Consider the following 26,184-nt stretch of genomic DNA (forward strand, 5'->3'; position numbering starts at 1 on the left):
TTTATTTGTTTGTTAGTTTTTAAATTTCATCATTTCAGTGTTCAGATTCATAAATTATCTAATAATTTTAGTTCTAATGTTGTGATTCATGAATGGTTTTGATTTTAAACATCAAATGTATTTTCTAAAATTTTTAAAAATATTATTATATATATGGTTTTGATTTTAAACATCAAATGTATTTTCTAAAATTTTTAAAAATATTATTATATATTTTTGTACTTGTCGTATCCTCGCCGTATCCGGATCCTGGCTTTTCAAAAATCCAACGGATCCGTATCCGGATCCGGATCCGTATCCGGATCCGTATCCGTATCCTGGTAACTTAGGTTTGCATTCATAGAACCCCTAGTGATGGGGTGTTGTCTGAATGTGTCTCCCTTAAAATTGGAAATAAAACTAACTTTCAAGGAACCCCTCTTCTAGGGAGAAAATTGAATGACATCCATACAGACGACCTCTATACATTTTGACTCATAATTTGACACACATAAAAATGAAGCAAATTTCGTTTTTACTTAATTTGATGAGTCCATCCAATCTCTTAAAGTTATTATATAGATTAAACTTTTAAATCTCATCATTCTCTTTTAAGTCAAAGGAGGTTGTTGATATTTCAGATTCGAAGAGAACAGGAGCATTATACAATTAGTAAGAAACCTGATTTTCGCAGGGCTAGCCAGTTTTGGATAGAATATAATACCACCTTTTTTTATTAGATTGCATGCATAACAACTTTGACATATCTAGAATCTGTATGACGTTATTACAGACAGCAACTGCCTGCTTATCGCATTGTCCATATTATAAATTTCAACTTTGAAAAGTTTCACTAAAGAAAATTACCAACATGCAAGCCATTTATTATGGTAAGAAAAATAACACAAACAACAACAAAACAAAATAGCTTTTTACTTTCAATTGTCAGGTACAACGTTACCCTTCTAGAAAGGGGTAATATAAACTGTTCTCAGGCGTTAGCTATACAATGACTGTGTTCAGGAGAGAAAACAGCTTGAGAACAAGCATGCTCTCTATTTGTTTAACTCAATCAAATGTTTGCTAGAAAGATTTATGATTGAATTCGCAATAACCCGAGCACTGCTTTTCATGTATCCACCTGATCAAAAGCAAACAAGGATGTTGAGTCAACTCAGTACGTTACCAACATAAAAGATGAATATCAAACAAACAGTTATATCTTATTCTTCAGGCTATATTAGCTTAGATATGAAGATGACCTGAAGTCAGCATAACAATAGGAATTTTCTTTTGCTGAGCAAACGCAAAAACCTTCTCATCACGCTTAATTACTCCATCCGGGTCAACCTACATATAGACAATTTCTTACTTTAATATGTTTCATATCAGTTGAAATGGGACCAAAAAAGAGGAGTGTTGTCTGTAAAACTAACTAGACAACCAACATATCCAAGTAGTCTTTCCTGAAATGAAATAAGGGAAGATAATGATAGAATATGTTAATGTCAATTTAAATCTATTTTAATTTTAGAGTATTGTGTTGCCTGTCAACATATAGTATTTGTGCATGTGATTTCTTGCACAGATGCTTTGTAATAGTGGTGTTGGGTTTTCATATGGTCAATGATATACTTTGCTCTTCTTATAAACAGAATATTGGTGAATGGGTTGGAAATATTGAGAAGTGGGGTGAACCAGTAAGTCGTTACTTTTAACAATTTTACACAGTTATTCTTGAAACTGAATTCACATGACATAATCAAGCATCCACAATATATGAATACACAGATCAATGTGCAAGTCAAAACTTGAAGAAGAAACACTTGTAAACAATCTTTATTTCATTACAACCATTTGTGAAGACAATACTCCTCTGTAATCACCAACTTACAACTTTCGTAGGCACCAACCTACAGTAGACTCCAATCTCCTCAGCTGAGCACCAACTCAGCAATTTGTAGGCACCGACCTACTTCTTCAGGATACTTCACAATTTTTCCTGGTTCACACAAACTTCCTTTCTTTAGTAGAAGTTTTCACTCAACCATGCCACTCTTAGATTTTCTCCTTCAAGCACGATCACAGCCACTTGTCCTTCTCCTTTGTCTTGTCCTAGTCCTTAGCTTGGTCACCAGTCATTCCTTAGCCTTCCTTTGTTGTTTTTGATCTGCTCTTCTTAGGTTGTTTTCTTCTGTCCTGGCAGTCCACAAAATTCTTGATTGACTTCACTTCCTAAGTTTGACCTTCCTGTACCTTGCTGCAATTTTGAGGGCTCTTCGAATCACTTAAATATACTGCCCAGTATGTAGCCTTCACTTCTGAACACTGTCAACAATTACAGGCCTTAAGCCTGTCGACAAAAGGGTTTGGCCCTGCTGTCCAATGCTGCAGGTATTCTCCTCCTATTACAGGTCTATAATCAAAGAAATGACACTGTTTTGCTCTTATATGCACCCCACAGGCCTACAGCTTAGCAAGGCTAGGGTTTGGCCTCCAAAACTTGTCACTGGCACAGCCTCCTAAAATTTGTTCATAAACAAGCCCTCAACTGAGCCATTAAACTGTCACAAGTATGCAATGGTCGGCCTGTTCAACTTTTCTGAGGTCTGTTCAAAGCAGGGGTTACCAGCCAGCCCTTTACAGGGTTTGGCCTACCCCAAAAAAGGGCTTAAAACAGGAATCTGCTAGACACACGAATTTGGCCTAGTCTCAGTATGATGCCACAAAAGAATGCCAAAAAATTCACCAGAGACAAAAAACACTCTTGAAATTCAAGTTTTTGCTCCCTCTAAATTTCAGCCTCCTCACCTCTGTCTGACTGCAGGGTATCCTCTGACATAATGTGAAAATTTTAACTCTATTGAAGCAACTGGAAATTATTTTCCTAACTGTAAATTTAATTATGCAGTTTATTTGCTACGACAAACAACGAATAAAATCACAACTGCAATTTTCACCATAAAAACGCTGCGGAAAATAAAATGCTGGAAACTGAGAAATATGCTAGCACACACAAATAATAATGACAATTATTTTTGGACAATTGTCCCCGAAAAACCCAATTGGGGAAACCGATGCAGTAGCTGAGGGTTTTTATTATTATGCAGTAGTGAGAAATTATGAGTACAATTTTTGGATGCCCAACTGGCTATCCGATTAACGAAATCTGACAAAAATATTTAGAGAAAATTTCTCTCCACCTGCAATCCTGACACTTGGCCTTCTCAGAAATCTGGCCATCTAACTCCTGTGCAAGGCCTTTTGCGCAAATGCTGTGCAAAGCCTCACACGTGTGGTTCTGTTCTGCCTCTGATCACGCCGTCCTGCATGTCTTTGCTACTAGAAGTGACTCTTCGAACCTCTGGAAGACTTTCCCGGCCTCTGGAAGCTGAATCCACTCCCGCTTCGGCTAAATCAAACTACTCTGCTGAAGCTTTTGTGCAAGCCCTGCACAACTTCAAAGTGGAATACCTCTGTCACTTGCTGCTGCCTCTCCGGAACTGGAAAAATTCCTCTGGACTCATTGTCTTTGCATCCTCTCTTTGGCTCGAACTCTTCCGACTGAATGCTTCTCTCTCGAAAAATCGCACTGCCAAGGAACAAGCTCACCCAGTGTATTTCTCCATCTACCCATCGACCTCCTTTTATAATCTCTAGTTGAGACTTCAACGACCACGATTAAAACTTAATTGATGGTTGAAATCATCTCCAACTTGATCCGTGTGAGTATCTAGAGAATTCAATCATTTCTCACTTAATTACTATTAATTAACTAGTTTTCCTAAGTTAGACTTAGGAAATATTTAAATGATAGTCAATGAATTTAATTGAGCTATCTCTAGGTGGAATTTCCAGAAACAATTTCTAGGTTTTGGAGAACTCATGTGTTTTAGCCTCTCCACAAAGTTTGAGACTAGAACACCATTCGATGCTACAAAAACTAACACTCCCTCTTAGCGAGGAAGGTGTTCTCCAACTGTCTCCATAACATCCTCCCACGCCGCTGATGTCTGAAAACTGTAGCTGTCTGCCACTGTCCATCAACTACTATCTGTAGCTGAACCATCTTGCATTTGTGTTGTTAATGGCACTGCACTGTACAACATGTACTGTTGCCAACTTTGCATCTGCACTGCAACTAACACTCCCTCACTATTGTTGTTGCCATTGCAACTACTGCAGTTGAGAAGTATCCAAAATATTGAATAAATTGTCTTGTGCTGCAACTATCTCTTGATTCTTTGACTACTACTAGCCTCTGCACTGTCCACTGGGAAATTTGCGTTGTTGTTGACTCTGCAATGTACCCTCTATACTGCTACCAACACTGATCTGTGCTTCTCAACATCTGACTGCAAGTAGTCTGCAACTATCCCTCAAGAACTGATTACACCATCTGACATTGATCCATCTGCTACTGAATACAGTGGGCCCCTAAAGCAAGGGTAATGATCTAAGAGAAAACACCATCCGATGCTTACCTCGATGGACCCTGCGCAACTCTGGAGTCTAGAATTCTATGTCTCCCCACCTCCCCCCTGGAGGTATAGTAGCATACAAATCAAATTGTTCTTCCAATTTGGAGGACACTTGGTCTATATCTACGGATGTTGCCGCCTAACCCTGTGTCGCCTTCTTGTCCTTATTATTAGTTTTTGTAGCATTGGATCGTGTTCTAGTCTCAAAACTTTGTGGAGAGGCTAAAACACGTGTTCTCAAAATCCCAAAAATCATTCATGGAAATTCTACCTAGAGGTGGCTCAATTAAATTAATTGACCATAATTAAAAAATTTCTAAGTCTAAATTAGGAAAAATGGTTAATTAATAGTAATTAATTAAGAAAGGTGAGAATTCTCTAGAAACTTACACGGATCGACTTGGAGATGATCTCAGCCATCGATTAAGTTTTAATTTTGGCCATTAGAGTCCCAACAAGAGATTATAATAAGAGCTCGATGGGTAGATGGAGAACACACCAGTGCAGATACTCAATGATCTAGGCAAATCGATTTTCTAGTAGCAGTGATTCAGCAAGAGGATTCAAGCCACAGATCGAGTAGTAGGTGGTAGAGGGGCAGTAGAGCAAATTTCTGGAGAAGTTTCTAGTTCCAGAGAGGCAGTGGGAGGAGGCCGAGATTATTCTCCAGGAGGTTGCGCAATGCCTCAAGAGGGAAAATCGATTCAGCCAATCAAGTGGCCGATTCAGTTGTTGAGTGCTGGGAATTTCTTCTAGAGGGGCTAGCGAATTTATTTCAAAGGCTGAGGCAGTCATAATCAGGCAGACAGAGGAAGTTCTAGGTTGCTCGAAATTACCTGTGCATGGACAGTTACCCACCACTTGTGGGTAGTATGCATAGGAGAAAATTTTTCTCCTAGATGGTCCTCAGCCGACAACCCCTTGCAACCACCAAATAGCTCGATGTGCCATTGTCTTCGCCACCTGAGCTAGCCATGTGGTCCCTTGCCCATTTGTTATGATCATACTCCCGACCCGAAAGGTATGGCTTTTCATTGGTATAGTTGAGTAATTTTGTTTACTTTTCATGTACACTTTTGGGCATGGATTGGTGGGGGATTTCGGCGGAAAGAGTGGGCTAGGTCTGTACTCTTGTCTCCTCTACCCAATTTGATGGTTAGCCTTGTATCCTAGTCATGTGGGATCTCTTTTACTGGTTACTGGCTTTAGGGTTGGCACTAAATGGGAAATCCTGATTTTGGTTGTCTGGTCCCGCTTCCGGATACCATATACATCACTCCCCTCCGCTCATTATAACCCCATTCATCATATTCACCATCTGGGTACACATGTCGATTGGGTCCACAAAGGGTTAGCCTCCCCTTCTCCTTGTCCACACTTTGGGTCGAGCCTAGAATGAAGCTCCAGAAGTTGATGCAGCTAAAAGAAAAAAAAAGCATAATTTGGCCACTCTCAATAGTAAATGTACCACAAAATGCAAAAGATGGTTGGGAGATACAAATTTAGCATGTGGGCAAAAGCCAAACATAATCTCTACCCCTTATCTATGGCCATCACCCTGGTTCCTATCGGCCTTAGATGAGCCTCCTCCACATTGAGGAACCCATGATTGTCCTAACCCCTCATGGGCAATGAAATGACCCACCTTAAAAGGGGGTACCTACTGCTATATACCACACATCATGCTCTCATTCCCTGGAGCTCCAACTAGTTATGAAGAGAAATCAACAAAAGGAAAAAGGCATATGAAGAAGGGTCTAAAAACAAAGGCCGGGGTAACTTATGTACCAGGATTTCTCCCTCATACACTCATATACCTAAGTGTGGGCTTCCCCTATTATAGCTACCCTTGTTCTGTAACATGTGGCTTGGAGTTTTTCCCTTGACCCCACTCCATCTCATCATTATATCACATGCCACCTACATTTGATGGACTAACATGGACATGTCACCCCATTTAAACGCTGAAACCACTTAATAGGGTCCTTGGTTAAACCTCTTATTAAGCTTGGAGACACTTGTACATGCCAAAGCCCACTATGGAAGAGCATGCCACCATGAAGTGCCCCATTGATTCCATGATTTGTAAACTCTTTTGCTTAATTATTCTAATGATTGTTGTATTGGAGGGCAAAGGGATGCATTGGATCTTATGCGGGATTGCATATGTGTCTCCATTCAGGGTTTGGTCACCCTATATAGGGTCCTAGCCCTCTAGAGGGCCACATTGGCACTTGCAGAGTGAGCGTTGAGAGCCATGGGCCTCCACCATAGCAGAGAGCACTTCATGGATCCCCAACACCCTTCAGAGATTGCTTGTGTTCCACCTATTGGATGAGGATGATGTACCTGGATCCCCATGCCCAACCGACTCCACACTTGCACCAAACACTTGGTAGAGGTCCAGGGTCCAGATGAGGATGTGTCTCATTGCAGGAGACAAAGGGAGGGCTTATGTCATCATCCTAGCCCTTACAGATGGTTTAAAGGCATTATTGATCCACTTGGAGACCCATGAGGATGTCATAGTGCCCCCACACCCACTTGGGGACACCACATGTGACTTGTTTGGATATCAAGGGACCAACCCCTTGATCACTATGTTTGGAGCCTTTTCTCTCAACTTGGCACACTTTGGACTCCACTAGGCCTTCTCAATGGCCCAACGACTCATTATGTATACTATTTTGTCCTATTGAGAGGCTTTATTGTTGTATTATTGAGCTATCTTGGTGGGCTTTTCACCAAGTCATGTCATTATTGAGCATTATTTTATTATTTGGGGCTAAGTAAGACAAATTAGGCTATTTGAATCCCCTATTTCACACATACATTTATTCAAACAGTTAGACCACAGTCCCATGCATTTCTTGTTACATCTAAAGATTTGTGTGCTATCACTCAAGCAACCAGAATCCAACTACCTATCACTGCTGCTACGTAATGCAATGATTTGTACGTGTTTCATTCATACAATTACATTCTTAAGACCGACATACAAGCACAGTTACTGAGGCTGTTGTACAATTTTGAAAAATTTTCATGCAAACATTTCATCAAATGGTGAAAAACCTCATGTACCTCTAAGATTTGAGTTTCCACCAACAAGAGATAGGTCCTCTATATATTATTTTCAGTCTGAACATAGTGAATGACTGTCATACAAGTGTGGGATTTTTGGATGCTTTAACATCTACAGATCGAACCCCAACATATCTATGAGAAAAATAGGATCAGCACCTTACGGTTCTTCTTGTTGTGAGAGGATGGAGTGCCGGTTTGAGGGAAGGCAGCAGATTTTAGGTATATTTGTTAGATGAATCTCAGTTCTACTACTGAATAACAAAGTTGAGAAAGTGAAGATGATGGCTGAATAAGATGGAACCAGTGCTTTGATGAGTATTTGGGTTTATGCGGATAGAATGCTGCAAGGGAGGCCATATTGCTTTACGAGGGAGGGTGTACCAGCTGAAAGTTCAAACCAAAAGAAACCCTATCCTAAAAATTTTAATGATATCAGGAAAAAATTCATAAAAATGCCATGCCAAAGTGGACAAACATTCAGGTTATGGAAACTAAAGTTTATCAGGAAATATTTCTAAGTACATTTTCACCATAAGTTGAGAGAAGAAGACAGCAAAGAAACAATTTCAAGTGATAAGCTTCTCCACAAATAGAACAATGTTGCCAACACAGAAAGCTCCACAATTGATGCTGAAGAAATTCCAAAACAAGCAAGCTCAGACAGAAAGACAATCTTTGTTAGTTTTTGTGGCATCGGATGTGTTCTAGTCTCGAAACTTGGTGGAGGGGTTAGAATACATGAGATCTCCATAACCCAGAAATTGTTTTTGGACATTCTACTTAGGGATGGCTTAAATAGATTATTAGCCCATTTTTAATTATTTCCTAAGTCTAAACTTAGAAAAAAGGGTTAATTAATCATAATTAATTAAGTCAAGGTGAGAATTCTCTAGAAACTCACATGGATCAACTTCGATATGATCCTGGCCCTTGATTAAGTTTTCATCTTCGTCATTGGAGGTTGTTAAAATTGGAAACTAGGGCCAACTTCCACCTTAGGACAGCTCATATGATGGAGATGATTATTGCATTGGATTCCTCTTTCGGAGAGGTACAATTTTGATATAAAGATCATCCCATTCTGACAAGCATAAATGGAATTAAGAATTTATTTCTCTTATGGACAAATTGTCAAGGTCAGCCACAGTGAAATGTAGGCTCATGAAGCCCAATAGATGGGTTTCCTCACCCTCAACGAGTTGTATAAATAGAGGTGACCTTTTCCTCATTTGGACATCTCATCACACCATCTTCTCTCTCTTGATTTGTTTGAACAACTAGGAAGTCTCTCTCTCTTCTTCGCACATGTGGCAGGAGGCCCAGTTTTCTGGGTAAAACAAGTTGAAGATTTCAGGGTGTTGACCAGCGTTGACTTAGGTGATTTGACCAGCATTGACCTTGGTTTTTGGACCAGATGTTAGATTTCTCTAGGCCACATTTATTAGCACAGAAATCGAGAAGTTTGGGACAGGTTGACCAGCGTTGACTTCAGGTTGACTTCATATTTGACTCCTGAAAATTACAGTAGTGTTTCTCTCCTTTGACTGGGTTTGACCGACTTGTTTTGGGCTGATTTTGACTCTACTATAAAGGGAAAATTGGACTGTTGTTGACCGAGCTGATTGGAGGACATTTTGGGGTAGCTTTGACAACAGTTGATTTTCTGGTTAGGGCTGCATTGACTGTTGGTTTGTCCGCTGATTTGGCAGATCTGTTTTGGGCTTACATTTATGATATTTTTACTCTCTCTCTTTCTCTCTACTTAACTATTGAAGAATAATAAGAAGATTTGATCAAAGGGTTTCCCCACATTGGGGTTTGTCCCTGGCATCCACCACATCTTGTGTACTCTTGTCTTGGCTTGTTTTTTGCATATGATTTTACGTTCTATCTGCATTTACCGTCAATGTTTATAAGTTAATGTGATTGCTACTGGATATAATTGGAATTTTTCATTGCGCTGCAAAAGGAGCATTGAGGTAAATTGTCTTAAGCATAGAACATACCATTTTTATCTAAAATTAACATGGTATCAGAACTGAGGTGAAGACAAAGCCCAAGCAAGAGTGAAGCAAAGCAATCACTAAAGGAAGCTGTTGGACAAGGACTTGGAACTAGTCCCAATGACGACTAAATCTTTCTTCAAATCTGAGGACAAGCTTAAGGACAAGTCCGATTATCATGCATGGAAGATGACTTTGGATTTGACTTTGGAAGAGAATGATGCCATGGACTATGTCAAAGGAAGAATCGCAGAGCCTTCTTCAAATGCATCCGCTGCTGCTCAAACCAAGTACAATAAAGGTGACGTAAAAGCTAATAAGATTATTGTTGATTCCATTCATAAGACTTTGCTTGCACATATTTCTGATTTGAAAACATCTAAGGAGATGTATGAAACGCTGGTTGGGATTTTCAAAGTGAACAATGCAAATCAAATTCTTTTTCTCAAGAACAAGTTGAAAGACATCAAAATGGATAGAGGAGAATCCATCCAATCCTACTTCATGAGGATCACTGAGATCAAGAATGATCTCCTATCTATTGGAGAGTCATTGGTGACAGGAAGCCCACTCTTATTGCACTTGGAGGCCTTACAAGAGAATGGGATGTGTTCAACACTACCATCCTCAACAATGACAGGATTCCGGGATTTGAGGAACTATTGTCTAGATGCACTCATGAAGAAATAAGGATGATGGAAAGAGACAAGCCCTCAAATGGAAACAATCCTACTACCTTCTCCGCTCATTCTAAAAGAAGGAACAATGTTGGTCCAAGGAATCAAGGACAAAGGTTCAAGTCAGGATTCAAAGAAGGAAGAAAAGGAAGGTGCTTCAACTATACCATGTTTGGCCATTTCACTAGAGAGTGTCCTCATAAGAAGGATACTCCAAGAGATGATGACAACAACAACAACAACAACTTCAAGGGCAATGGCAATCGAAGGAACAACAACTTCAATAACAAAGGAAAGAGGAATGCTCCTGCTGCTCGAAATGGAGGTGGTTGTTCTCCCAAGAAGTCGAGAAACTCCAGGTATGATGAAGCTAATGTTGTAAAGAAAAAAGAATTTTATCTTTATTTTTGCCCTTTCCACTGCCTCTCCTCCGGATACATTGGACCTGTTGTCACGCAGATTGGCACGACAACGCTCGGACCGGAGGCTGTCACTCTGATCCCCGATCCCTCCGTTTAAGCCTGTCTCCTGCGGCTAAGGGGGGTAGACCCTGCGAGATAGTGAAGACCAACTGCCAAACAGTTGGGTGGTAGACACGATACACGATATGATAAGCACTAGATGGATTTAGAGATTTAATAGACCAGTGCCTTGTGGAGTTAATGTTTAAATGATTACTTTTTAAATGATATAGAAACATGGACCATGAACAGCAACCATCTATCATCAGCTAAATCACATGACCAAAATGATATCCAGCAATTGAAAACTTCGAAAAGATAAATGCTTAAAACCACCACGAGAATTGTAAATTATTAACCAGATATCATATTTCGTATCTCAAACTTGAAAATTTAGCATCTCAGCATAAAACATATAACGCGAAAGCTCCTGAGACTTGCAAAAAATAATTTTCCACAAAATTTTTTAAATCTTTTTTAAATTTTTTATTTTTCAATATTATAAAAATTTAAAAAAAATCTAAAAAATAATTTAAAAAATTAAAATCTATTCTAAAACAAAAATATAACTCTAAGTCTAAATTTTTTTTTTTTTTTTATTGTTATTTCCTTTTTTTATAAATAAAAAATCTAATCTAAAAGAAACTAAATTATAAAAATCTAAACAAGAACTACGATTTAATATGTGCACCAAAATAAAAATAAAAAAATGAAATTGTATGTAAAACAAAAGAATTAAAATTTAACTAAACTAACAAAACCCTAAATATAACATACCTAAATTAAAACAAAAGAAACCATTAAATAACATCTAATCTAACGAAATACAAACGCTAACCCAAATTACCTGCTACGGACCTGAGCTCATAACGTGAAACCAAGCGGCTGAAAGATTAAACCATCGCGTAAATCAAAATCGAAATTGTAATATACCTGACCTGGCCCGGCGTGAGTTGATCGATATTTTTACCTGTCCGCATACCCAGATTCAATTCACCTGTTCTGCGTAAATGCCTGAAATGCTGAGCCGTCAACACTAATGCTGGTCCGATGCTTTGTCAACGGTGCTTCAGAAATCGATACCAGCAAATGTATCAGTCAATGGTGATGCAAGTCGATGTAGAGGTTGCGGGCTTGCTGCTGCTTTCTCCAGCGGTGATTGGCAAACGTGTGGATACTCCTGTAGATGCCCTTTTCGAATGCGTCTGTGGTTTCTTCAATGCTGAATGCGTTTCAAAACAAACCCTCTGAAGAGCTGCACGATTTTTCTTTTGCAAAAATGGATGGAAACTCAATGATACGATGGTGGAGGAGTCAACCGCATTTCATCATTTATTTTATTTTGATTTGCAGGTTGCAGCAGTTGATGTAATATGACTGCGTGGGAAATGGAGCTGGCAGTATGGGGAAGCAGCAGAAACTGCGTGAGGAAAAGAGGGATAGCCAGGGTATGGACTTAGAACAGCTAGAAATGAAATGAAAAGAGAAAGGACGCAGGAAGAGGAGATGGCTTTGCATGTAAACGTGAGGGAGAAATGGAGGATCTAATGGGCGGAGATTTGCAGCAGAAAAATGGGAAACACGAGCTATAGAAAGCAGATTCACTTGCTATCATTTTGCATGGAGGAGTACTATGATCCGGGCAACCATGATCTTCTTCTGAGAAAAATTTTACTCCTGATGAAAAATCCTGTACAAGAAAACAAAACCCTCGTATAGAGCAGAAACTTGAAAACCCTAGATCAGAAAAAATTTAAACCCTAAGACAGCTGATTAGTGTACAAATTGTGGCCCCTGAAATGCCAGATTTAGCAATAACAGCAGTAATATTTTCAATATATCAGAAATCTTGAACTTCACTGTGAACAGAAAGAAAATCTCTCAATGTAAAACAGAAAAGAAACTTTGAATGATTAACCCAGGGAACAATCAGCTGGGCTCTGCACAGAAAAGCCAGTGGGAGTCGGCTGGTTCAGCCTAGAACTTCCCCAAACGCCCACAATTTCCTTCAGAAAGGTTTTCCTGCACATCTCAAGCAACCATCAGCAAAGAGAGAGAGAATGCTGCTAGATCTCAGGAAATAATGGAGATACCTGCCATTATTCCAGAAACCCTAGCAACACTCAAACCCTAGCAAGTGAACAAGATACCTGTGCTCACAATACTCTAAAAACAAGCTAAAACTAATGGCTGAAAACTGAAATATGCAGAAAAATAAACATCTCACAGCAATTCCAGAGAGTAACACCGGCCAGATTTGGACCCCAAAGTCTTCTTTTATTAACCAGAAAATCAGATTACAAGAGAGCTTTTGAGTACAGACTCACAGATCAGATTGATCTGAAATGACCCCTAGCACCCTATTTAAAGGAAATGATCCCAACGGCTAGTTCGAGTGATCCATGTCGAAATGATCTCGACCGTTGATGAGGATCAAGACATCTCTTGATCTCATCCGTCGATTTATTAAAAAATAATATTTTGCATGCATTCACTTAAAATATTATTATTTTATTATTTAGGGTTTTTGCTCTATTTTTTAATTTTTAATTTTTATTTTTTAATTTTTTATTATTTTATTATTTTTTATTCATTTTTAATTTCTTAATTCATTTTAAAATGGATCATCGAACTAAGCCTTCGGAAACATCACCTAGGACCTAGGACTTAGGACTCATGAGGGAATTTAAAACATTTTCAACCCTCAAGACACATTTCATGATGACTTTTTACAATTTACATCTCAAGGGGACAAACCCACTTAATACAGACCCTCACAAATCACCCAGTTCTGCGACACAACTATAATCTAGCAGATCAACACACTAGGATTCTCCTAAAATTCCAATGACAAAATCCATCCCGGCTTTGGGGTCAGGTTTGAAGGAAAACTCTGCCGATCCATGGATCGGTGAGACGAAAAACCTTCCGGGACGTAGATTACCACTAGAAAGTTAGGTCCACCTAGACAATTCACATACACGACTCATGTCTGCTAAGATTATTTACAATTAATACATGCAGACTGGGTTTACAATTAACTTGATCAAGCTGCTGATGACTGCAGGATGGCACGGACACATCGATCAAGTGCTGCCCCTTTCTGCCAAGAAAAGAGGGGGTGTATTGCATGGGAAGTTGACCAGTAGTGGTCAACATATGGCTCTACTTGGGGACACGTTGCTGCTTGCAGGAATGTGAGAATCCAGAATCTGCATCCATACAACACAAAAATAAGTAGCGTCCATCCAAAAAATCATCATATACGTTAAGCACAGGAAAGATAAAAGCTCTTCATCTATTAACTATCTAAAGCGGAAATAAAAATGCGGAAAAACAAGGAGTAGGGTTAGAAATACGATACAAAGGATGCCCTACGGCATCAGATGTGTTCAATATAGTGCATACTGAGCATTTGCTTGCTTTCAGGCAAATCTGTGGGCTGCTTGTCGGATGTGCCATGTCCAATTTTGCATATGGTAGGACTTTTTCCTATCCGAAAATCAAGCTGCTCACGGCCGTCTGATGTATCAAATCTTCGTCTCATCTTCTTTCTCTTACGTTTTTTCTTTCTGGCAGATGGAATTACTGATGACCTGGAACTTTCTGTTTCAAAACTATCAGATGAAGTATGCGTGATATGTCTTTCTTTATCCTGCATCTGATCTTTATCATTCTTAAATCTATCCGGATCACCTTCAATTAACCATCTTTCAATTGAACTAATGACCTCCTCATAATAAGATGGAGCTTGTTGCGGCAAATGAGAAGGCTCCTGGTTTCTCTTATCATCTGACCATTGTTGAATCTTTTGAACTTGTATTCTAATGGCATCCATCTGACTAGAGCATTCATCCCTTATAGCACTGATTTGTATGGCATGATGCTCTTGCATGTGTTTTATTACTTTATCATTCTTTTCCTTTATGTCCATCAAGCAATGTTGCATGAAATTTATTTCTTCTTTATGATTCGCTTGCATGTCAGCCAACTGATTGTTATGATTGAACGTCATAGAGTCAATTTCCCTATCATGATCAGCTTTCATGGTCACCATATTTTCCTCTAAGACTGACATCTTGCTTTGCATGCTTCTAATTTCTATTTCATATTTAATTTTCATGGCCTCAATTTCCTTAGCATGCTGATTTTGTGTGACCTCCAACTCCCTATTACGTTTTTCCAGGTGGGTGCATAAAGTTTTAACATCATTGATAAGACTAGTTTGATTGCTTTCCATATTTCTTACCAGCATCATTAGATCTTGTATAATTTGCTTTTGTTCTTCCCTTTCACTATTATTTGTCCCTGATTTTTCACTTTCATGAACTTGGTCTGCGATATTTCCGGTGGATGACACATTCTGATCTTGAAAACTTTCTTCAACAGCTGGATTTTTTATAAGATTACTTTCTTTCTTTTGCACAATTTTAGAGGTAGAAGGCAAGCTGTTTGGACTATCATATCTATCTTTAAAAGCATTGAGAATGTCTTGTAAAGAAGTGAAAAAATCATTAGGAAAATTATTAAACCAATTCAAGGCATCGCCCTCTAAAGAATGGACAAATAGACGCATCTTGAAATCTTCATGATTATATTTAGGAAGTCTACAATATAAGATCATTACACAAGTAAACATGTTTAAATGGTGTCTAACAGCGACCGAATCACCACCCGAGAACTTAAATAATTTAGAAATGGCCTCTTTCGGAAGATCATGGAGATTATCAGTAAAATGACATGGTTTACATGAATAATCCATGATGAACAATAAGGGATCAAATGGATGATAGAAAGAGATTTCTGCTCAAGAAAATTAAGAGATGAAAGAAGTGGAGTCGCCACTTGAACAATGAATCTGATTCTAGGATCCAAAAAGTAACCACAAGCAGATATGAGGAAAGCTTCTTGTCTGGGAAAAATGAGAAAGTGGAGTCGCCACCCAAACAAGAAACACACCGAAGAAATGCTGATGCTATGGCAAAAAATAAGGCAATAAAAGATCCAAATGACAACCACAAAGGTTGAATCTGCCAGCTCAAATGAGAGATGAGAAAGATGAGAAGATGAATGTCGATGAAACACCAGGGACAGAAAAACTCTATCCCCGGCAACGGCGCCAAAAAATGTTGGCGTTGCCGGGCCAGATGAAAAGATAAGAAATGAGAAAGATGATTGTCGTTGAAACGCCGAGAAAACAATGTCCCCGGCAACGGCGCCAAAAAATGTTGTCGCGCAGATTGACACGACAACGCTCAGACCGGGGGCTGTCACTCTGATCCCCGATCCCTCCGTTTAAGCCTGTCTCCCGCGGCTAAGGGGGGTAGTCCCTGTGAGATGATGAGACCAACTGTCGACCAGTTGGTTGGGAGACACGAGATACGATATAAAAAGCACTCGATGGATTTGATTAATTTAGCAGACCAGTGCCTTAAGAGATTGTGGTTAAAACGATTACTTGTTAAATGATATAAAAATATGGACCATGAACAGTAATCATCTATCATCAGCTAAATCACAATGCTCTTAGAATGACCAAAACGATATCCAGCAATTGAGAATTTAGAAAAGATGAATGCTTTAAAACACCATGAGAACCATTAACCAGATATCAATTTCGCATCTCGACTTGAAAATTTTAGATCTCAGCATGAAAGATATAACATGATGATTCCCGAAAATAACTGGATCTAAAAAAAGAAAATTTTCCAAATTTTTTTTTTTTTTTTTTTTTTTTTTAAGTCTAAAAATTTAAAATTTAAAATCTATTCTAAAACTAAACCTAAATTAATTAAATAAAATCTCTTTTACTATTTTATATATATATATATATATATATATTTTATTTTTATAAAAAATAAAACAAAAATTAAAATCTAATTAAGTTAAATCTAAAACATTAAAATCTAAAAAATAAAATCAACTTAACAAAGCCTAAGTCCATTTATTTTATATTTTTATTTTTCATATAAACAAAAACTAAATTAAAACCCAAATAAGATAAAACCTAAACTAAACTAAAAATTAAATTAAAATCTAAACTATATTAAAAATAAAACTAAGCCTAAAAACTAATTAAAACATAAACATTTTTTGTTTTATTTTTTATGAATCTATATTTTAAACTAACACACATAACCTACGCTAACCTATGAAAACTCATTAACATATCATTCCACGCCTAAAGAAGTAAAATCGAAACTATGATAAAACCCTAAACCTAAAGAACTGAGGAAACAGAAAAAAAAAACGTGAAACGCAAATGGCTGAGCGTAAATACGATGAGTAATGCGATGGCAAATGAAGGACGCTGTAATGGCGTAAATCGAAATTGGGTAAACACATACGCAAACGCGATCACAAAAACAAAAACGCAAGACTCAATAACTGAATGCGTCCGATGCACAGTCGACAGCGGTCAAAATAAATCGATTTGAAATTCGCTGAAGACACAGAAATTACCTGGAGACAATCGACGCAGTGATCTGAGAAAGACTCGAATCGATCTTACCTGAGCTCACGCCAGAACTCGTGAATGCAGCCAAAAATCTTACAGCGATCCCTGCGGCGGAGTGGGAAACAGTTTACGCAGTCACGCCTTCACCCAAAATAGAAACCGGGACCTTAAATATTTGAATTTAAGTGCAGGTTGCTGGTGCTGTCGGCGGCTTGAGATCGATTTTAGAATAATCTTTCATACGTTTGGTGCATGGCCGCAAATGATAACCCACCGCACATAATCCAGGACCACAAGACTGATGCAAATCGATCTATTACTCCCACGCAAAATGCCCGCATATGCTTTACTGAAGACTCCTTCACGCTGGACGCAAAAGAAAACTCGTTTTCCTTGTTCACGAATGCACTTCGACGGACAGGCATACAGGCTTGATTTATAGCTTCCAAAAATGCTCAGTACAACACACAAAATGTCTGCTGGCGTTTGCTGAATAAATGAACTGATTCACGTGAAACTTTGCTTGCTATCGTTTTGCATGGAGGAGTGCTATGATCCGGGCAAGTCTGATCTCTTTCTGAAAATCCTAAAAAAAATTTACTCCTGATGAAAAACAAACCTGTACAAGAAAAAACAGAACCCTAATGAGAACTGTGTAAAGCAAAATATGAAACCCTAGATCAGCTAATTTAATGTACAGATTTGGCCCCTTAACAGCCAGATTCAGCAGTAGGCACAGAAATATTTTAAAGAAATAAAGATTTTCAGATTTTCACTGTGAAGAACTTCAGAAAATCTCTCATGCAACTTAGAAAAATATACCGAATGATGGACCCAGGATCAAATCCAACTGGGCTCAACAAAAAATGCTTGCGGGAGTTGGCTGGTTCAGCCGAGAACTTCCCCGAACACCCACAAAATTCCTTCAGAAAATGTTTTCTGCACAGCTCAAAACAACCGTCAATAAAGAGGGCAAAAATGCTGCTAGATCTCAAACAGTAATGGAGATACCTGCCATTACTTCAGAAACCCTAACAGCACTCAAACCCTAGCAAGTGGACAAGATACCTGTGCCCACACTACTCTACAAAAAGCTATTATTAATGGCTGAAAAGAAAATATGCAGAAAATTAAACAATCTCACAGCATTTCCAGAGAGTAACACCAGCAAAGATATGGACCCCAAAGTCTTCTTTTATTAACCAGAAACAGATTTACAAGAGAGCTTCTTCAGTATCAGACTCACAGATCGAATTGATCTGAAATGACCCCTAGCACCCTATTTAAAGGAAATGATCCCAACGGCTAGTTCGAGTGATCCATGTCGAAATGATCTCGACCGTTGATGAGGATCAAGACATCTCTTGATCTCATCCGTCGATTTATTAAAAAATAATATTTTGCATGCATTCACTTAAAATATTATTATTTTATTATTTAGGGTTTTTGCTCTATTTTTTAATTTTTTATTATTTTTTAATTTTTAATTTTTAATTATTTTATTAATTATTTTATTTATTTTATTATTTTTTATTCATTTTTAATTTTTTAATTCATTTTAAAATGGATCATCGAACTAAGCCTTCGGAAACATCATGAGGGAATTTAAAACATTTTCAACCCTCAAGACACATTTCATGATGACTTTTTACAATTTACATCTCAAGGGGACAAACCCACTTAATACAGACCCTCACAAATCACCCAGTTCTGCGACACAACTATAATCTAGCAGATCAACACACTAGGATTCTCCTAAAATTCCAATGACAAAATCCATCCTGGCTTTGGGGTCAGGTTTGAAGGAAAACTCTGCCGATCCATGGATCGGTGAGACGAAAAACCTTTCGGGACGTAGATTACCACTAGAAAGTTAGGTCCACCTAGACAATTCACATACACGACTCATGTCTGCTAAGATTATTTACAATTAATACATGCAGACTGGGTTTACAATTAACTTGATCAAGCTGCTGATGACTGCAGGATGGCACGGACACATCGATCAAGTGCTGCCCCTTTCTGCCAAGAAAAGAGGGGGTGTACTGCATGGGAAGTTGACCAGTAGTGGTCAACAGGACCATTGGTTGATTGATAGTGGTGCCTCAAGGCACTTCACTAGGTACAAAGAAGCTCTCTCAAACTTGGTTGAAAAGAAAACAAATATGGAAATTATATTGTTGCATTTTCTAATTCTATTGGTTAGAAAATTAATTTGTATTCTGCTGGTTTATTTCTTCTACTTGTAAATTCTAAACAAGTTATTTAAAACATTTAAATACCAAAATAAAGACAATACAGTCACAACATCTACAGATCATCAACTAAAAGAAAACAAGCACACAAGTGACACCGTTATTTTTGGACAAATGTCCATGGAAAAACTCAATGCGAGAAAATCGGTGCAACTATTCTGAGGGTTATATTATTATGCAGTCTTTCTAAGAACAACTAGGTGCCTAACCGACTCACCCAACATAGAAAAATACACGGTAGAAATACCTCTCTATCCGGAAATAGGTATTCAGAAAACCTATCCCACAAAACCCTCTCCAGCACAACTGAAGATCAGCGCTGGCCCTTCTGGCCTCTGCGTCAACCCCAGGACCCTCTGCGTCAGCCCTACGAGGCACTGCGCAACCTCTGGGACCCTTTGCGTCACTCCAACAACCTCTGCGTGGATGACGCAGTCCCTCTAGCCTCTGCGTTGACTCTGCTGGGCTCTATGTAGCCTGGACTAGCTGTTGCTCTCGCTCTCTCTGCTTCTGCACTAGTCTCTCACTACTGTCTCTGCCTCTCTGCCTCATACTCATTGCCCCTCACTACTGATCACTGATTCAACTTTGCTTAGCAAGCTCGCTCTAGCAAAATGAATGACTGATCACTTTGGTGTATTCTCCAACTGACCCTCAAGCCTCTTCTTATACTTTTCTCGTTGGCCCTTCAACGGCCTAGATTAAATCTCTAATCAACGGCTAAGATTAGATTTGGCTTGATCCATGACTTTTGGAACCTTCTAACCCAGTTTTATATTAATACCCATTAATATTTTAATTTTCCTAAGTTTAGACTTAGGAACTCCATTAAAAATATTAATTATTTTAATATCTCCCAAACTGGGTACAATCTATCCAAACCATTTATGGGCCTTGGAGATCTCATGTGCTTTAGCCTCTCCACCAATTTTCATGGCTAGAGCACATCCGATGCTACCCCAAATCAACACTCCCTCTTAGCAAGGAGTGTGCTCTAGTAATACTCCACATTGAGCATCACCCTGATTATCCGACACCGGTACTTGTGCTGATGCTAAGCCTCCCTGCCCAACATCCTCTGCACTGCTGCATCCTGTACTGCTGCCCATGGCTTTGCCATTGCCATTGCTGCATCCATATGACAGCTCCCTCTGCATCCGTGCTACCGCTGGTCCTTTCTCCCAACACTGCATCTGCACTGCAACCCCCTCTCATCATGCTGCATCGTGCCACTGCTAACTGCTACTGCACTGATACACAATTACTGAGAAGTAATTGATCCACCCAACTACTGACATCCATGCCAGGCTAGAAACACTCCTGATGTTGAAGCTACCTTTGCCACTAACAAGTGCTCCCTCTATTGACCTCTGCGTTGCTGCAACAACTCCCTGCATCTCGCATCGTTGCACACCTCTCTGTGCCATCCTACACTGGTGCAACACTCCTGTGCCTCTCACACTGTTGCAGCCTGCTAGCCTCGCGCTGCCCGGGGACTCCTGCATTGTAGCACTCTCTGCCGCTTCATTTGCATCCGTCTCTATCTACATCCGCTAGTCCTGCTACTCCTCTTTGGGGCTCCCGTAGCAAGGTATAATCCAAGAGGTTGGGTACCTCAAGGATCCTACCCCTCATCGCTTATAGTCCTTCTGACTACAACCCGATGTCTCCCCACTTCTTCTCAAGTGGCACATGAGCACTCATGGCATAATCGTCATCCTCCTCGACTTCTTTCTCCGCCTCGCTGGTGCTGCGTTTGAGTCAGAAGCCTCTCCCTTACTCTTCTTCTTCGAACACTGGCTCTCATAGTGACCCAGTTCCCCACAATGGAAGCACTTGACCTTGGAGAGGTCCGTCTTCTTCCTCTTCTCCTGCTTTCCCGCAGATGCTAGAGCCGCATCCTCTTCCTCTTCCTTCTTGATCCTAACCCCTTTGCCGCTACTTCTCGACTTGGTCAGCCATCTGATCTCTTCTTGACGAAGAGCCGCCCATAGTTCTTTCCAATCCGAAAGACTCGTCCTGCCCAATATGCTCTAGAAAAATGTCCGAATCCTCAGAGACTACGTTAAGTGCGGTCCTTACCATTAACTCCTGATCCGGCGTGGCCCCTATGGAAGTTAGTTGGTCATGGATTTCCTTCAACCAACAGAGGAAGACATCTATCTGCTCTCCCTTTTGCATCTGGTATGACCTTAGCTGGTTCTCCAAGAGCATCTTCCTCTGCACAAAAGTATGCTGGTATAATGTCTTCAAAGTGTCCCACATCTCCTTTGCCGTTTCCTTCTCGGTAATATGTGGGACCACATGATCCTTGACCCCATCAAGGATGATACACTTTGCCTTGGCCATTGCCTCCTCGTACCTTTCATTAGCTACCGGGTCAACTACGATAGCCATCACTCTCAAGGCGAAGCCCTTGATACGATGTCTGTCTAGAATGGACAAGATCCTGGCATTCCAGACCACAAAGTTGGACCCTCTGTCCAACCTGTCCTAATCTCTCAACCCATTCACGACCATCTCGTTGCTCATCTTTGTCGACTCCTCCGAGTCTCTCTACTTCCTACCTAGAAGTTCTCGGGTCGACTCCTACTGAGTCTCTCTACTTCCCATCTGGAAGTTCTCGGTTCGACTCCTCCGAGTCTCTCTACTTCTCGTCTAGAAGTTCTCTTGTAGACTCCCTCTAAGTCTCGATTTCCCTCCTAGAAATCCTTCTGCCAACTGTCAAGTTGCTCCTCTCCGATCGTCTGTGCAACTGCAACACTGATCTGGATTCCTTGGCTAGAAATCCGCCTCGGCAGCAACTCCCTCTACCTTGGTCTTGCCTTGTTAGGTACTGTTCTAACTACAGTACCCCACGAGCTTCGCTCTCGTAAACTGCCCACAACTTCCTTTGCCCCGGCAACTGAAGGATTGCGCCTCTTGGCTCTGCGCAATCCCAGCACACGAGAAAACAACTCCCTCAGCCAACTGCATCAGCCCTCCTGGCCTCTACGTGAGCCTTTCTTTGCGCTCCTCAGCCTCTGCGTTGGCCTCTCTCTAGCCCAGACTAATGACGTAATTCCTCTGCCTCAACCCTTCCTCTGTCTCTTCTGTAAGGATCAACTTCTGTCACTGGGGACAACTGATTCTGCTGCAAAAGCTCTACCTAGTTGATGCCTTCAGCTCTCCTGTGATCTGTAACCACCCTCTGATACCATGTTGAATTTTCTAATTCTATCCGTTTGAAAATTAATCTGTATTCTGCTGATTTATTTCTTCTACTTGTAAATTTTGAACAAGTTATTTAAAACATTTAAATACCGAAATAAACACAATACAGTCACAACATCTACAGATCAACAACTGAAAGAAAACAATCACATATGTGACACCGTTATTTTTGGACAAATATCCCCGGAAAAACCCAATGCGGGAAAACTGGTGCAGCGATTCTGAGGGTTATATTATTATGCAGTCTTTTAGAGTACAACTGGGTGCCTAACTGGCTCACCCAACAGAGAAAAATACACGGCAGCAATACCTCTCTATCCAGAAATAGGTATTCAGAAAACCTGTCCCACAAAACCCTCTCCAGCACAACTGAAGCTCAGTGCTGGCCCTTTTGGCCTCTGCATTAGCCTCCTGCTGACCTACGTCAGCCCCAGGACCCTCTGCGTCAACCCTCTGAGTCACTGCGTAGCCTCTGGGACCCTTTGCGTCACTCCAGTAGCCTCTGCGTGGATGACGCAGTCCATCTGGCCTATGCACTGACTCTGCTAGGCTCTGTGTAGCCTGGACTGGCTGCTGCTCTCGCTCTCTCTGCTTCTGCGCTGGTCTCTCAGTACTACCTCTCTGCCTCGTATTCACTGCCCCTTGCTGCTGATCACTGATTCAACTTTGCTTAGCAACCCCGCTCTAGCAAAATGAATGACTGATCACTCTGGTGTATTCTCCAACTAACCCTCAAGCCTCTTCTTATACTTTTCTCGTTGGTCTTTCAACGGCCGAGATTAAATCTCTAATCAACGACTAAGATTAGATTTGGCTTGATACATGACTTTTGGAACCTTCTACCCCAGTTTTATATTAATACCCATTAATATTTTATTTTTCCTAAGTTTAGACTTAGGAACTCCATTAAAAATATTAATTATTTTAATATCTTCCAAACTGGGTACAATCTGTCCAAACCATTCTGGGTCTTGGAGATCTCATGTGCTTTAGCCTCTCCACCAATTTTCATGGCTAGAGCACATCCGATGCTACCCCCAATCAACATATACTTGGGGATAATGCCACTTCTCCCGTGAAAGGAATTGGGACTGTTATTCTTCACTTAAATCAAGGTCAAACCCTTCACCTACAAGAAGTGATGTATGTACCTGATCTGAAAAAGAACTTAGTTTCTATTTCTGCGATGGAAGACAAAGGTTTTAAGGTGTCATTCATTGATGGGAAGGTTCGTCTTTGGCAAAGGAATCCAAGAGATGCATTCACTCTAGGATTCAGGGTTGAAGGTCTCTATCAGGTTGGAGGAAGTCCATTGGGAGCAATGATTTGTGACACCTCTCTTCAATCCGAATTATGGCACTGAAGATTTGCTCACCTTCATTTCAAAGCCTTACCCGATGTAAGGAAGATAGTCACAGGGATGCTCGAATTCAACTTGAATCATGAAGGTGTTTGTCAGGGACGTAAAGCTGGAAAATGTACAAGGGGACCATTCCCCTCAAGTGAGACTCAAACCACTGATATTCTTCAATTGGTCCATTCTGATCTATCAGGTATGTTGCTCGTGACATCTTTGGGTGGATATTTGTATTATGCTATTTTTGTGGATGACTTCTCTCACAAGACATGGATCTATTTCTTAAAGAAGAAGAATGAAGTATTCAAATGGTTCCTCTCCTTCAAAGCCTTGATCGAGAATCAAATAGGGAAGAAGATCAAAATTCTGAGGACCGATAATGGGACTGAATATGAGTCTAATGAATTCAAAGAATATTGTAGAGAAGCTGGCATTAAGAGGGAGACTACCACCGCATATACTCATGAAAAAAATGGTGTCGCTTAAAGGAAGAATCGTACTATCATTGAAGCCACCCGGGCTATGCTTCATGATCAAGGTCTTCCAAAGTTCTTATGGGAAGAAGCTGCCAACACCACTGTGTATGTCCAAAACCAATGCCCACATCAAGCTTTGGACTTCAGGGCACTCGAAGAAGTATTCACCGATAAGAAACCTAATGTTTCTCATTTTAGAATTTTTGGTTGTCCTGTATACTTTCATGTGTCAAAAGAGAAAAGAAACAAACTAGATGCATCGTTTGGGAAAAAGGGAACATTCGTGGGCTACAGTGAAACTTCAAAGGCATATAGAATCTATGTGCCTGGTCAAAGGGAAGTGGAATTAAGTCATGATGTCACTTTTGATGAAGATTTTGCACTTAGAAAAGTTCAAGATCTTCCTAGTCCTAGGAAGGCCAACGATGATGCTGATGTAGAAAAGCATGATGAATCTTCGTCCGATGAACCGATGCCCGATGTTGAAGGTCGGATGGATCCCATTGATCCACCTTCTAGTGACCCCTTTACTACAATAAAGGAACCTTTGTGGTTTAAAGATACTCTTGAAGATGTCAAGAAACACATTGCACTGAGGGGGACATTTCGTGAAAGCAAGAAGCCAAATAGGTACCAAGGGTACTTCGCTGCCATGAGTACCATTGTACAATCTAAGCTTTGTACATTCGAAAAAACCGTGAAGCAATAGGTTTGGAAGGATGCGATGAATGAAGAGCATGAATCGATCATGAAGAATGATGTACAGGATGTGGTTCTTAGACCTAAGGATAAGTTTGTGGCACAAAATCAAACATGGAGCTTATGGGAGTGCTGAAAAATTCAAGGCTAGATTTGTAGCTCGAGGCTTCTCTCAAAAGAAAGGAATAGACTATGATGAGATATTTACACTAGTTGCCCGATATACCACCATCCGTTCGATCATAGCTCTTGTTGCCTCGCAAGGATGGAACCTTCATCAGAAGGATGTCAAAACTACCTTCTTGCATGGTTCACTTAAGGAGGAAGTATATGTGGAACAACTCAAGGGGTTTGAAGTTCAAGATCGTGAGACACATGTATGCAGGTTGAAGAAATCCCTCTATGGGTTGAAGCAAGCCCCTAGGGCTTAGTATGAGAGGATCAATAGCTATCTTATGAAGCTAGGATTTACGAGAAGTGATGCTGACCCAAACCTATACTTCAAGGTTGAAAAGGACAGACCTCTCATTTTGGTCCTTTATGTGGATGATCTCTTTTTGACAGGTGATGACCCTCTCATTCATCAATGCAAGAGGGAGTTGGCTTCCAAGTTCGAGATGAAGGACCTAGGACTAATGCATTATTTCCTAGGGTTGGAGGTCTGGCAAAAGCCAGGTGAGATTTTCCTTTCTCAAGGAAAATATATTGTGAAGCTACTTGAGAGATGTGGGATGGTGGACTGCAAGTCTGTGACTACTCTGATGGAACTCAACTTCAAGAAGCTATGTGGAAGTGTTGTTGGGCCCGAATTGGCGAACCCTACCAAGTATTGTCAACTTGTGGGGGCCTTGATGATTCTGGTCAACTCTTGTCCTACATATGCTTCGTTGTGAACATGTTGAGTCAATATATGGTCGAGCCTCATCACATTCATTGGATTGCTGCCAAGAATCTCTTGAGATATCTCTGGGGCACAATCCACTATGGACTGAGATACACTGTCGGGGATTTGAGACTACATGGATATACAGATGTTAACTAG

At 40.1% G+C, this 26,184-nt stretch overlaps 1 protein-coding gene across 3 annotated transcripts in view; it reads right to left on the reverse strand.

The window, feature by feature from the left end:
* Window positions 1-879: 879 nt before the first annotated feature.
* HDA2 (histone deacetylase 2) overlaps window positions 880-26,184 on the reverse strand; it is a 334,444-nt gene continuing 309,139 nt past the window's right edge. For 2 of the 3 annotated variants that reach the window (XM_089410850.1, XM_089410849.1), the window contains 2 exons: window positions 1,242-1,329; window positions 880-1,120 (listed from right to left, as the gene is read on the reverse strand). In XM_089410850.1, the coding sequence (XP_089266976.1) occupies window positions 1,035-1,120; window positions 1,242-1,329 (174 nt within the window). In that variant the 3' untranslated portion in view covers window positions 880-1,034. The remainder of the gene's footprint in view (window positions 1,121-1,241; window positions 1,330-26,184) is intronic. The other variant, XR_016255679.1, reaches the window with a different exon arrangement.

This window comes from Pinus tabuliformis, chromosome 3_1, assembly GCF_031772625.1.
Source record: "Pinus tabuliformis cultivar Carrire ecotype Pingquan chromosome 3_1, CPIR1, whole genome shotgun sequence".
NCBI lineage: Eukaryota > Viridiplantae > Streptophyta > Pinopsida > Pinales > Pinaceae > Pinus > Pinus tabuliformis.